Source organism: Limulus polyphemus, unplaced genomic scaffold, assembly GCF_000517525.1.
Source record: "Limulus polyphemus unplaced genomic scaffold, Limulus_polyphemus-2.1.2 Scaffold5, whole genome shotgun sequence".
NCBI classification, from domain to species: domain Eukaryota; kingdom Metazoa; phylum Arthropoda; class Merostomata; order Xiphosura; family Limulidae; genus Limulus; species Limulus polyphemus.
Genome location: NW_013665615.1, coordinates 1,755,860 through 1,769,910, shown reverse-complemented (window position 1 = coordinate 1,769,910; position 14,051 = coordinate 1,755,860). Strand labels below are relative to the sequence as shown.

At 33.4% G+C, this 14,051-nt stretch overlaps 1 protein-coding gene across 5 annotated transcripts in view; it reads left to right on the top strand.

Moving 5' to 3' along the window:
• LOC106474170 overlaps window positions 1-14,051 on the top strand; it is a 65,086-nt gene that overhangs the window by 14,265 nt on the left and 36,770 nt on the right. For all 5 annotated transcript variants that reach the window (XM_013934897.2, XM_022379571.1, XM_022379612.1 and 2 more), the window contains exon 2: window positions 7,904-8,123. In XM_013934897.2, coding sequence (XP_013790351.1) covers window positions 7,904-8,123 — 220 coding nt within the window. The remainder of the gene's footprint in view (window positions 1-7,903; window positions 8,124-14,051) is intronic.

Here is a 14,051-nt window from a genome sequence, read left to right as displayed (position 1 = left end):
TTTAGTTTTTAGTAATTATTTAGTTTTTTTATTTTTTACTTTAGTCGTATAGTAATTAATTAGTATTACTATTACTAACCTACGGTTTCTATTGTTACTATATATATATATATATATATATATATATATGTATGTGTGTGTGTGTGAGTATTTTTTATACTGACTGGTTGAATGCTGTAATACATTTTTTCATCTTTTGAAGCTTTAAAATGTACTTTTTGATCAAATAAAAGCAATTCAGCTTATCATTTCTTTAATAGGAATATGCTGCTTCATTTTAACTCAATTTATTTACATCTACAATAACATTCAACATAAGAAATGTGAATGCATATCTACATCATATTTAAATCTTAAAAATTAAAGGCATTCAATACTCAACAAAAAACCATTAACAAAACAGTGTTTATTGTTACAGTATAAAAAACAATTTACATTCAAAATAGTATAATAAGAATGTTTTTTCTTTACATTTATTATTCATAAATGTACAATTTTTAAAAACTTTAAAATGATAAAAACATCATTATTTTATCACAGTATAATTACATATATTCAGGAATACCTAGAGTATTTATACATTAATATCAATGTTAAACTTTTACTGTATTCCCAAGTTCAGTCACATCAACACTAATACATATATTGACCATTACCAAAACTATGCTAAGCCCATAAAAGTAAAATAAAATAGGTATGGGCTAATATCCATTTTTGCCTATAGTTCTTATGCTGATAATTTGGTCAATAACATAACTGGTTATGATTACCAATAGTTATATTTTAAAACTAAAGTTAAAGAGAATAAAAACTAGTTTAAAGAATACAAAAATGGCAGCTAAAATTTTATATATTTGGCCATGGTATAGTGGCTCATAGAATGGCTCTGAGTTTTTCTTTTTTTTTTCAAGTACAAACTTTTAGCTCATAGTTCCATCATCTCTTGACTAATTTCAGATCTAATTAAAGTTTTGAATTCAGGGGGTTAAACCTTTTTGATTGACGTATTGCACGATGCCCAAGGTCTCGTAGATTAATTTACTCTAATCCTGCCTAAAGAATTTCAATTTGAGGGTAGGCTGATAAAAGTCCTGATGAGTAATAAAATCAAATCAGGTATGAGTGTTCCATATGCTTAGTATTGCTGGTGCACAAAAACATTGCCAATAAAAAGGAAAATAAAGGTCTGACTAATTTACTCTAATCCTCTCTCCTCTCTAATAGGATTTCAAGTGCTGCAGGTATTGAAGATTCCCTCTTGTTTAATTTCACTCTAGTTTATGATACCAAATAAACTAGTTTTTGGATTTCAAATCTATCTTGACCTAGAGTTGCCCTCTAAACATTGCTAAAATTTTGAACAGCACACTAGTCTATTATATCCCTTTATTTTTGAGTCATTGCCCGAATATGTGCTGATCATGTGACTACCCTCCACCAATCATACTATGCCACTTATACTAGTGCAGGTAGCTCCCTCTACCATTGCAGCACAATCTTCACTTTCTCGATTGGCACTACAGTATTTAGACGTTTGTTTACTTTGTACTTCATGTGAATCCTGCTCTTTCACATGTGATTCCTTGCTAGTTTCAATTTAAAGTTTTGAATTAATAGTTAATTTTGTCATTTCATTTACATTTATTTTCGGCCATTTTTAAATTTTTTTTTGGAAGACCAAGTGGACTTATGAATTCAAATTTTAATGTGGCAGATGGGGAAGTTCCCACCAATACGAATGTTGGTAATGTCACTAGTCCCTATTGCGGCAAGTTGACAATGTCAGCCGAGGAGGTTGAAACTCTAATCCACAGGGAGTTGGATGCTTTGGCTAGTTCTTTGTTTCATTCTTCTTTTCCCCATGAACTTGCTCCTGAGGAAGTTTTTCATTAGGGTGAAGACAATTTTGTTTCTGTTGACATTCAGGAGAATTTGCCAACCACACCTTTCCTACAACTTATTAATCAGGTATTTCAAATTTTACATGTTTCACCTTTAGCTGTTGATGATGATGATGATTTTTTGTTGGGTGATGATCCTTGTCTTGATTATTATTTTTTTTCCTTCTCACCCAACATTCTTGTTCATGCTCAACGTTTTGCTGATCAATTACAGTCAGGTGTGAGTATGCCCTGTCTCCCTCAGCTGTTGTACCAGTATTATTTTGCTTTCCATTGTGCTTCAAATCCCAATTTGGATTTACAATGTCTGGATCCTCTCTTTCCCTTATGGGGCTTGAATCTTGATGCTTTGATTCATTTTAATAGGTCCCAGTTTTCTAGGATTTTCCTCACATTGACCACCCTTTTGTGTTATTTTCTCATTACAATTGTTATCTCAAGCCTTCTGCCAGTTTCCTGATCAATTCTCAACAGAGCTTGGGATCCTCCTGTGGTCTAATATGGCCCATTTGTCAGCTTCGGTGCTGTCTCTTACCACCTTGATCTTATGTTGTTGGGATTTGCTGGGGCATGATGCATTACTTGCAGGAGTGCATCTCACCTTTCTTCTTTGAGAGAGCTTCACCAAGCTCTGTTTCTTTGTGAAACAGGTTTTGGGGGTCATACTGAGTTTTTGGAGTCCAGGGTTAATGTGGTATATTACATTCCTCCTTGTCCTCTGTTGCCTGTTGTTTGTATCACCCTACTGTTGCTGCCCAATCTTTGCTTGTTAGGGTTCCCTATGCACCTTCTTCCTCCCCCCAGACATTCCCTTCTTTTTGCTTGTTCTTCCTGTTACCGTTCCTACAGGAGTCAGCATTATTGGTGAGGGAATGTCTTTTCAAGAGGAGGTGGGGGCCAGGTTACAATTTTCAACTATATGGGAACTCTTCATGACATATAAGTGGGTTTTATGACCTCTGTTATAGGATCTTTGCCTTCAGTTCTGGTCCCCCTCTCCCCCTATCTTCTATCCCAGTTTTCTTTCTTCCTGCTCATCCAGTCATCTAACAGAGTTGGTTTGCAACCTTTTTCACAAAGAAGCTATCAAACGTGTGGTACCAATTCTTCAGGGATTTTAATCCCATTTGTTTGTTGCCCCCAAAAGATAGTAGATTGGAGACCCATCATCGATCTGTCCCAGCCGAATATCTTTTTGGAAATTCCCTGATTCACCATAGAGTCTTACCTTTCCCTTTGGTGAGTTTTTCCCCCAGGTCTTTGGATAACCAAATTTGACATGGCAATGCCTATTTTCACATTCCCATCACTCCAGAGTCACATCCTTCTCTTCAGGAGTGTGTCTTTTAGTTCCAAATGCTGCCAATTGATCTTGATTCAGCTCCTTATGTGTTCTGTTGTGTTGTCCATTCTTTTGCATGTCATCTTCACTCATTAGGTCTTCAGACTCCTGATTACATGGACAACTGGCTACTGCTTGCCTGTTCTTAGGCTCAGTCTGTCACTCATGCTTCCTTCTTCGAGAGTCTGCTCGGGTACAGTTTCTCATCAAAGTGGAGAAGTCTTTTCTAACCCCCCACTCAATACCTCATTCATTTGATGGTTCTCTTCAATTCCCATCTCAGTCGGACCTAGTCTTCTCCACTTTAGTTTCGGGATATAGAGTGGGTGGTTGCTCAAGCACTATTTTCTCCTTCTTTTACTGCTTGAGAGATTCTATCTCTTTTGGGGATGCGGGCCTCCCTGGAAACTCTCATTCTCTTTGGTTGAGTGCATATGCATTCCCTTCCGTGGATATTTCTTGACTAGTGAAATTTCTCCCACAATTCATCGGACCATCCTATTGCCCTTCCACCAGGGATCAGAGCTGACCTGGTTTGGTCACTCGACAGGGCTCCTACTACAGTGCAGGTTCCACTTCCTCCATCTTGTCCCAACTCTCGTTTGTTCACCAATGCTTCATTGGTGGGTTGGGAGATCTTCCCTCAACTCTCAAAAGATTTCGGGTCAGCGGTCCATCAAGGAATTTAGTTTCCTTATTAACCTCCTGGAACTTTTGGTGGTTTGTCAGGCTCTCAATCATTTCCTCCCATTCTTGAGAGGGCGGGTGGTTATGGTTCATTCTGATAATTCCACTGTCGTCAGCTATGTCACCAAACAAGGGGGGAACCAAGTCCATATCTTGGTGTTTTCAAACACTTGACCTCCTGTACTGGGCCCATGACTACAACATAATGATCTTGGCATGTCATGTTCTTTGTATAAAGAATATTGTTACAGACCACTTTTCCCATCCTAACATGAAAAGTGGTCCCTTCATCCTCAGGTTTATCAGTGGTTGTGTTTTTGCCTGGAAATACCGCTTGTAGATGCATTTGCCACTGACTGAAATGTCAATCTTCTCTCCTCTTGGTCTTCTGTCCTGCATCCATCAGATCTATGGGTGGATGCGTTCAGTCAGGATTGGTGGGGCCTTCATCTGTATGCTTACCAATCGATCAGACTCGTCTCTACAACCACTTCTTGTCGTGTGTTTCTAGTTGCTCCATATTTGTCTGCTCAGTCGTGGTTTCCTCTGCTCTGGCCCTGAGTGGAGCAACAATTCCTGCTCTTAAAACCATTTATATTCAACTAATTGGGAGTTGGGCATTTTCTCTGGGTCTCCCCTCTGTGAATTCCTTTCCACTTACCAGTTCCTATTCAATGAGGTAGTGGACCATGGAAAATCCTGTAACAGGTGGCAGTTTGGCAGAATCCTTAGGTTTGACTTCATACAAGTTACAAATGAATTTATTTAAATCCAGGTTATGCAGTCATGGGTTAAGCACACAAGCCACCAACTCTAGGAAGTTTATGCTTGGAATAAAGAATTGACTCAGAGGCAGATCAGAATAACATAGGAAACTTTAATTAAAAGTGTTTAGATATTTATTGACATCTACAATACCAAAATTATCATCTATGTCAAAAGCATCAAATTCTTTGTTCTGAGCAAACAATTGTTCATTGATTAGACCATCAACAAGATTATAGCAAACAAGTTATCGATTAAATTAATATGAGAAATACATTCAGACATAGTTAGATTTAGCCAATTTATTCAAAACTTCCTTTAGAATATCTCTTAACAATGCAATTAATTTTTCAATGAATCGTACTAAACTTACAAGTGAGTTTCCCTTCAACATCATCCTATTCTTACACATGATACATTATTTACTAATTATGCTGTTAGACTAGAGATTGTAGGAGAAATTACTTGCAATGAGTTTGTGTGTTGAATTTTTTCCATACTATGGAGTACAGCCATATTTAGTCAGCAGGTTTAGTATTAAGGTTGGATCACTCATGGACCTGAGATGCAAGGTCTTTGCAGAATGCTGGATCAGCAGTGGAGAACTGATTTTTTGGGCCAGAAACATATTTTATACAAATTTTTGTACTCATCCAATTTCTCAACAAGTTCTACATAGTTATTTTGCAAAAAGATCCTTCATCTGAGTGGTACATTCATATTTTATTACTAAACCAAAACCATTAGCAATTGTTAATTGGTCAGTGATAAAAGCTGCTAATTATGAAGCTACTCGCATATATTTCTCCACTTGTTCCTTCCAATCACAGTTCCGCTGTTCATGATTTATACAGTTCACTTCCATTAATTTAGTGCTGATAACATAAACAGTCATTACTTTCCTCTATACTATGATCATGTGTGTTTAATATAGATAAGACAAAATTTTAGTTTCTACTTCTTTTATTACAGTTTGGAATGAATCTCAGCCAACTCATGTACTTACTTTAACATTTTTGTTTCCTTATTTGGACAATCATTCTAAATGAGGCTTGCATTATGCATTCTCTAGCAGTTATATTCTTTCTTCGACTAATGTGTCATACATGAAAATTTAATTTTTTTCAATTTAATTAGCATTTGCAATTTAGCAGAAATGCTTCATTCCTCCCTCCATAAAGAAAGTTTTATCCCTAATAAAAATTTAATCTCATGACTTCATTGTGTCTACCTCTATCAGGATGTCTAACAATGATTACATGGATACTAAAAATTTACTTGTTTTATAATTAGCATTAAAATTTAGCTTTATATGTTACAGTATAGTTGCTCACAGGGCTACTTATTTTTATCATTATACAACATGAGAGTATAAAACGGAAATTAACATTTCTCCATTGAATGTGTTACAATACAATTTGAGATATTTTCACTTTAAAAAGAAAATGCCACTATATGTTCTTTATGGCTAAACTCACAAACACACAATCTAGCTGTCTATCTAATTAACTAATTGTGTATCTTTGTCTTACATACTTGAACCGAGGCTTAGAACTTTCTACACACTACGAGATACTATGATGCAATGAAACTCGATCAAAATGAGAAAAACTTGGACAGTTCTAGTAACATGACACAATAATACAAATAGCGTCAATTCACACAACTGAACTACACAACATGATTTGTACACAGTTAAGTAAGAAAACCTGTGATAAACTATTACTTCTAAAAATAACTAAATTTAATACTCGTCCTATACTTAAATGGAAAAGTCCTGTATATTTAACATATCTAATTGGTCATTAGGTTCAACATACATATTTCACTTATCCAGCAGAGCTGAGTGGAGTCTAGATTTCTATTACAATTCTTAACTGGGTTAGGAGCTTAGCATGAGTTTTTGGACACTGTGTGACAGAAGCAACTCCAGAATTACTGTTAGTGTCAGCCACTTCCATTGCACTTGCTATGTAGATGACCATTCCAGTTGGAAGCTAAGAGTAATGATGAACTATAGTTGCAAAGCAACATGGAGACATCACCTCCTGCTAGGTGTTTTAGAATCTGTACTAGAACTGTTTGCTTTCCAGGCAGAAGAGTCTGGGCCTTTTATGCTGGTTCAACAACCACATTGTATGTTATCTACATATGTAAACTACAGCACACCACTTGCATGTTTGGAGGCACTACTAAATTTTCAGTCCTTTTTAGATTATTCTTCAGAAGTTTAAGTATTTGCTTGATGATTGAAGGAATTATGAGAAAGTTTAATTTCTGTTAGGGTGATCAAACATCCTGATTTTGTCAGAACAGTACCATTTTGGTAGTTTGTCCCAGTGTCTTAATAAGAGTTCTTAGGACACTCATAATGTCTTGGTTTTATGAAAATACATTAAACTGTCAGTCACATCGAATCATGATTGTAATAGGCCTAATTGACTTGCTCATTGTTATAACACATACTTTCTGCCACCAAACTCTCTTGAAAGTTCCATTTGTTTGTTTTGAAAAACCCAGATCTGTGCAGGTCTAAATGTCAAGACAGTTAAGGTAGTGCTAGTTGTCAAACATGCCTTACATGGTCATGTACTAAATTTTATGGCTATTTAAGGAATAAAATAGGACTCCTGTGTTCCATTCATTCTTCACAAAAATATGTCTGAAAGGTTTCAAAGTAATGCTAAAACCTAAAAGTAATATGTTTAAAAATGTTATGGATTCCTAAAGAAATCCAGGTAGACTGTTTTAGGATGAGTGTATATTTTAAAGATTTATTGGGTGAATAATTTGACTATTTTTGCTCATTTGTTTTGTGTCTATCATGAGAAAAGTAGTTGAAATTATTTCATATGCAATGCCATTGTGGAAGAGTTCAATAAACTCAAAGTAAATAAAAAGTTAAATTATTTCAAATTTGTAAAACCATTTTGATATTAGGGGCAAATGCTATATTGTCTTGATTATTCAGTATGGAAATTTGGTCACCCTAATCTCTGTCAATATAAAAACAAAAAATTAGAAGCAATTTGACAAATAATCAGTACATTTTGTTTCATTTTACACAAGCAAATGAAATGAAAAAATAATTCATGCTTTCAAATTAGCCTTATTTGGGATAGTTTTAATGGTCATTTGTTTGTAATTGTATTTCATCTATGCATTGACATGTAGGTGTTTGTTGCAATTTTTGTATTTATTTTTACAGTTAAAATTGAGCAGTCACCAGAAGGTTTGATACTTCAATGTAGAGAAGTAAATGGTAATAAGCGAGTTGGTCAGTTCATAGAATGGCCAAGCAGTATGCAACCTTTGATGTGTGATGAAGAGAGAAATTCTTCAGTAACTCATGTGAACATGAAACCTAAAACTAACCTGTCCTTTGTTTGGGAAACTTGGGAACCAGATTTGACAGATGTGCAGTTTGTGTAAGTACAAACTATTCTCTAAGATACAATATATATTATTATTATCAATATACATTTATGTTGCTGTTGATGGGTAGGAAGTTTTGAGTTAACAGATATTTTTATGCAGTACTTCATTGTTATATGTAGTACTGAAAGCAGTAACTTTTTGTGTGGAACCAAGTTTGAATTTAGAGATTTAAGAAAAATAAATCAGTATTGTGGATATGTTTTTGAAGATTTAAAAAGTATTTCAGAGATAATTATTCTTTGGTATATTAGATTACTTTGAAAATTTTGTCATCAATTCCATATTCTGATTTTTTTAACAATATAGGAAAATAAATGATTAAACTCCCAATTCCAATATACAGCTACTTTGGATTAATTTTTTGATTTTGGAAATTATAGCAGGATAATGAGTAGGTCTAATGAGTAGATGCACAACAATTTACTTTATTTCACATATGTGTAAACAAAAGGTAATGATTGGTTTAAGCAACTGATCCAAAGTTTGAAATCATTATCAGCATTTTCTTCTGGTAATTTGTTATATATGATTCAAAAAGTAATTTCTTAATATTGAACTGGGTCTATTGATTATGGGTTTTACCGATTTCTTCAGTAATTTGCCAAATGCAAGGCATTATTTCAAGCTCTGGGACCAGCTGTTTAGACCAACTTAACAGAGTGCTAAAGTGTAATTTAGACCTAGGTGATTAACTTGATTAATTGCTATAACTGATTTTCCATGAGCATGATGATATTGATTGGCATCATATAAAATAATCAGTTAAATCAATTAAATTGATGAATGGCAAGAAAATGATAAAATAGTGTTTCCTATTATTCTAACTATCCATTACTCAAAGTTATGATTAAATTTATTAATGTCATGAAAATAACTAACTAATCAAAATTAATATTTCTGAGTATTACTGTTTTAAGTTATTCCAACTGTCCAGTAAACAAAATGTTGCTATTATGATTGTTCAGCTTAATCCATTTGTCACAACTCATAAAAATAATCAATTAATCATAATTAGGGTTTCCAGTTATTAATATTTTCTATTATTTCGGTTAACCATGTAATCAAAATATTGCCATTATGTTTATATGTTGTTAAGCATAAATCTATACAATGGGTAGAAAGTAAATACACAATACCATGTAGAGTAATTTAAAATAAAATAAACTTTACATCCACTGTTTTCATAACAAGAAGTTTATCTGGAAACAGGTTTTGACATTTTCATGTGTACTCATCAGTCCAACTTTTCTTTGTGAGAGAAACACAGTTTATTTTATGATAGTCATTTCAAGCCCCTTGAGGGCATATGTTGTCAGTAAAGGGTTCAGTTTGGAAATCAACCAAAATGATACATAAAACTAGAAATTATGTCAAATGAAGAATTGTAGAAAGTTTATTAATTCAGAAATTGCCAAAGTTCAACATTTCAGAACTTCACTATAAACTGTACCCTTTACTGACATCATATACCCTCAAGGGACTTGGAATGACTGTTATAAAATAAACTGTATGTGTTTCTCTCACAAAGAAAAGTTGGAATGAAGAGGACACTTGGAAGTGTTGAAACTTGTTTCCATATAAATTTCTTGCTGTGACAATAGTGGGTGTTAACTTTATTTTACTCTACATGATGGGCTATCTGTGTTCTATCCACCACAGTTACCAAAATTCACTTTTAGTGTTTTTATTTTTTGTCTTTTTAAAAGCCATCTCATTAATATGACCGAATAATTGAATGTAATCAACTAATGAGCCTGACGGTTAATCAATATGCATATTAAACTAATTGTTCAGCTCTAAAATGCAATGTAATATATCCATTGAAATGTGAATGCATCTGTGGTTACATTTACACATAAAGTTCATGTACCTGTAGCAGTTGCTTTTGTGATATATACAATAGGCTGTTAGAAAGTAATTATTCTAATCTTGTAAATGTATATACATGTTATTTGGTAACAGTTGCAACACATAGCGGAGGTAGAAATTTACAGTTCAAAAATTGAGGTTTGGTAACACTATACATCAGGCCTCGACAAATCCTGGGAACCATACTGTCATGTCACCTACTATTTACTGCCATTTTACTCGTGCATAGGGCTGTGCTAAATAGAACTTGAATCTAGAACAATTCTGGACTCTTGGAAGTCAGGAACTATTTTCACATTCTTTGAGTATTAAATTGAACTTTGTTTCTAGGATTTTATTGGTAAATTCAGTAACTCATGTTTTTTCTGGAATGAGGCTTTGCAGTTGCACAATATGTTACTAATTTTGCACCATTTTGTTTATCTTCTTTCTCTCAATTCAACAAAACGTTGTGAGTGTTTAAAATCAGATGGGACCAAAGGCAGTTAGTTCAGGCAATATTATCAAGTGTTGTTGATATCATGTGATTGTTAGCATGTACTTGTTGCTATGAAAGTAAAAAAAAATATACATTGGTGCCTTGATTATCCACACTGATCCGGAAAAGCAAATCGCAGATAACAGAAACGGCGAATAATTGATGCACTATTGTATCTCACTAGTTAGCCTATTGTTTAATCTAAATAACATTTTTCAGTAAATTTAAGTTCCTTGTTTTAAATTATTATTTTTTTAACTGTCATTTAATCATGAAAAATTATAAATCGTCATAATCATAAAAGCCAAGTGAATTTTGTGAGTTGCATGAGTATAATTCCACCTATTTCCAATACTACTTCTCCTTTTGACTGCCCGTTCGTGTTTCAGTTGAATTTAATTGCTAACATAAGTGTAAATAGCTCCTAAGTTTCAGCACTTTTTCTGCTATAGACACAGAAGTGCATTTGCACCCTATCAACGGCTGTGATAAATAAGTCAAAATTAGCCCAAATCTATGCTTGGGAATTATTATGAAAAAACCTTTGTTAAGACAGACTGAAGATACCAATTATCTATAGGGAAGAGGACAATGTGTAACTGGGCGATACCCCAACACGACTTGAAACATGGATCTGTAGTTAAAAGATGGCCACCATGAAGCATACGACAGTGGAAAATAACTGAAGTCGAGTGAAATCTTTAAGAAATCGTAATGTATATTTTGTGTGTTTTTGTCTACATTTTTAATCATTAATCAAATAAAGTTAACCAAGCTACAAATATACAAGCTTAAAATAAGAGGCAAGGCTAGACTTGAACTGGCCAACATACGATCTGAATGTACTCCAGATCCTGCACCTGAAAACCCCAGATATCATTCAACACCTGAACTTTTACAACCAAAATTAATTTCTAAGGAACAATTTCTCCAAAAAATCTAAATTATTGTAATGGCACAATTATTTTGAGAAAATGTGGGGAAAAGAAAAAACAAGGATGATAGAGGTACAGATAATCGAGGCAGTAGTGAAGCCCCTATTTCCCGGTACAAACAGTAGTGAAGTTAGGCATGCCTGGCTTCTGAATTTTTGGGCTGGCTCCTAGATCTGAAAACATTTGTCAAGGCCTGCTGTACATATATAGTACAGTATTTCTACAGGTAAATTACAATTTATGTTGGTTTTTGCATAAATTCTGTCCAGCAGCTATTGCTGGGAACTGTTTACACTCACTCCACGGTCTTTGAACTCAACTCTGGAGACCACAAAGACATAAAGCGTGTCAGAAATCGAAATAAACAAACTTCTTTCAAGATTCGATAGTTTATGCTGTGAAAATATAACCTTAGAGGCTTGTCACATTTCAAATCAGGTTATTGTGTATGATAAAAATTTTAGCATGTTGGACTGTGGAATTAAGTATAACCTTGTATGCTTGTCGCATTCAAATCAGGTTATTGTGTATGATAAAATTTTGGCATGTTGGACTGTGTAATTAAATGGCAAGGGGACACTTTTTGCTGCTATTTTAATTTTTGTCAACCAAAGTCATTCTGCAGTGTTGTGCTATATACATCAGTAACATATGCATAGTGAAGCTTACCATCTTCACCATCAGCAGAAAGAGAATCAGATTTCAAATTAACTGCACTTCATAATGGGTTTTAGACAATCAGTACAAGAGATACTAGCATCAAAACACTTATTGGTAAGTACCTCTTGTAGCTTTGACTTGCTAGAAAGATCCATCATTATGTACTTTATTTCATCATTTAGGTCAGCTCAGTGTACAAAGTAATGAATATCACCATTGTTAACAGGTGGCAATATAATATTCTTAAAGACCATCCTTTAATCAACTCCATATGCTAGCTAACAGGTTAGAAGAACCTGTACAGTTTTCTTTAATACAGCCTTACCATTTCCTGTTTCGTTTGCAAGGTCACACATTTGTGCCAAATATCCACACAAAATAGACCTTCTACTGAAAGACTTGATGGCTCTGTAACAGCCAGTTTTAGGCAAATGTATGGTGTCCACCTGTAGAAAAGACTATATACACTGTTTGATAACATATTCAATAATACTGCTGGCATGATGAAACATTGGAAAATTTATTGTCCCTAATTGACATAGTTTGTTTAGACTAAAAATTAACCTTCTGCTTTTCTCAGATGCATCCATAGAAGGTTTATTGTCTTTCAAAATTTGTAGTGCACACTGGAGGGATTTACACATTCTGATATATGAAAAGTTTAAAAGAAATTACCTTTAGATTTCAGTTGATAATAAAAGAACTTTTTATTTTAACCAACATTTCACTATTATTGCTTTTTTGGGTTTAATACATACAATTGTTTGATATTAGAATATTCGTTAAATTATGAACTACTTGTAATGTTCTATTTCTTGAGTCTGCCATAATGTGCCCCTAACAATGTATAGATTATAAATATTATTTCACTATTATTCTAATGTTATAGTATGTTTATGATACTAACTATATAGCTGTATTAACATATGACATACATTAAGTATATAAAATATAAAGAATAAACAGAACGACAATATCTTTTATGATTAGTTACAAAAAAAACATAGATGGTAAATAGATGCTAAGAAACAAATATTTAAAGTTGAAAGGATAGAAAGTTTACTAGCAGTGTTAAAAACAAATTGTAAGACTGTGTCATGTGTACTGGTATAACGTGTTGTTTTTTTCTTTTAATGGTGGTTTAGTTACATGTACCAACCATTGTCTGTTCATATTTGGATTGTTTTTTTTTTTCAACTCTTTTTTTCAGCACAGGCTCAGTCCCTGGGACCAACCTCATAACCATTTTGTGCTTGTTATAATTTTCATAGTATAACTTTTAAATTAGTAAGCATATGTTAACCAAATTTGGCAGATTATCACTAAACATTACAATGCTTTCATATGCAAAATATCAATTTTTTTATTATTATTAAGTCTTAATGTTTGTAAAGCAATGTTTTTCTCATGCCTTTTTTTTCTTTTTACATGTTGCCTATCCAATATGCAAAGTAATTTTCATTTTAAGATTAAAAATACTTTTGTTCACCAGAAAATTTTCATATTTCACATGCAAAATTTTTATAATGTCCAGATAGTTATCAAACATTTTTTCAGAAAAAACTTTATATTCTATTTGTTTTCAGGAACGAATCTCTGTACAGGTTTGGTCGACTTAACTGATCTTGTAACCATGTTAAACAAAATTAGGAAATAAATATAAATTATGCCTTTTTCATTCTAGAATGATTGCAGATTGTAACACAAATACATAAATGTTTAGACTAAATAGCTTAAATCTCATAACAATATACATTTATATATATTTACTATATTGACCTTTCAGCCATGCTTGGCTAACAATACAGAAGTTACAATGATGCAGCGCACATGCATTCGTGTTACCATATCCATTAATATAAAACTGACTTTTAGTCTTGACAAAGTGACCTGTCTTGGCTGTGATTTAGTAGACTAATAATTTGTAAAATGCAGTCACATTTCAATTATTATACATTATATATATATATATATAT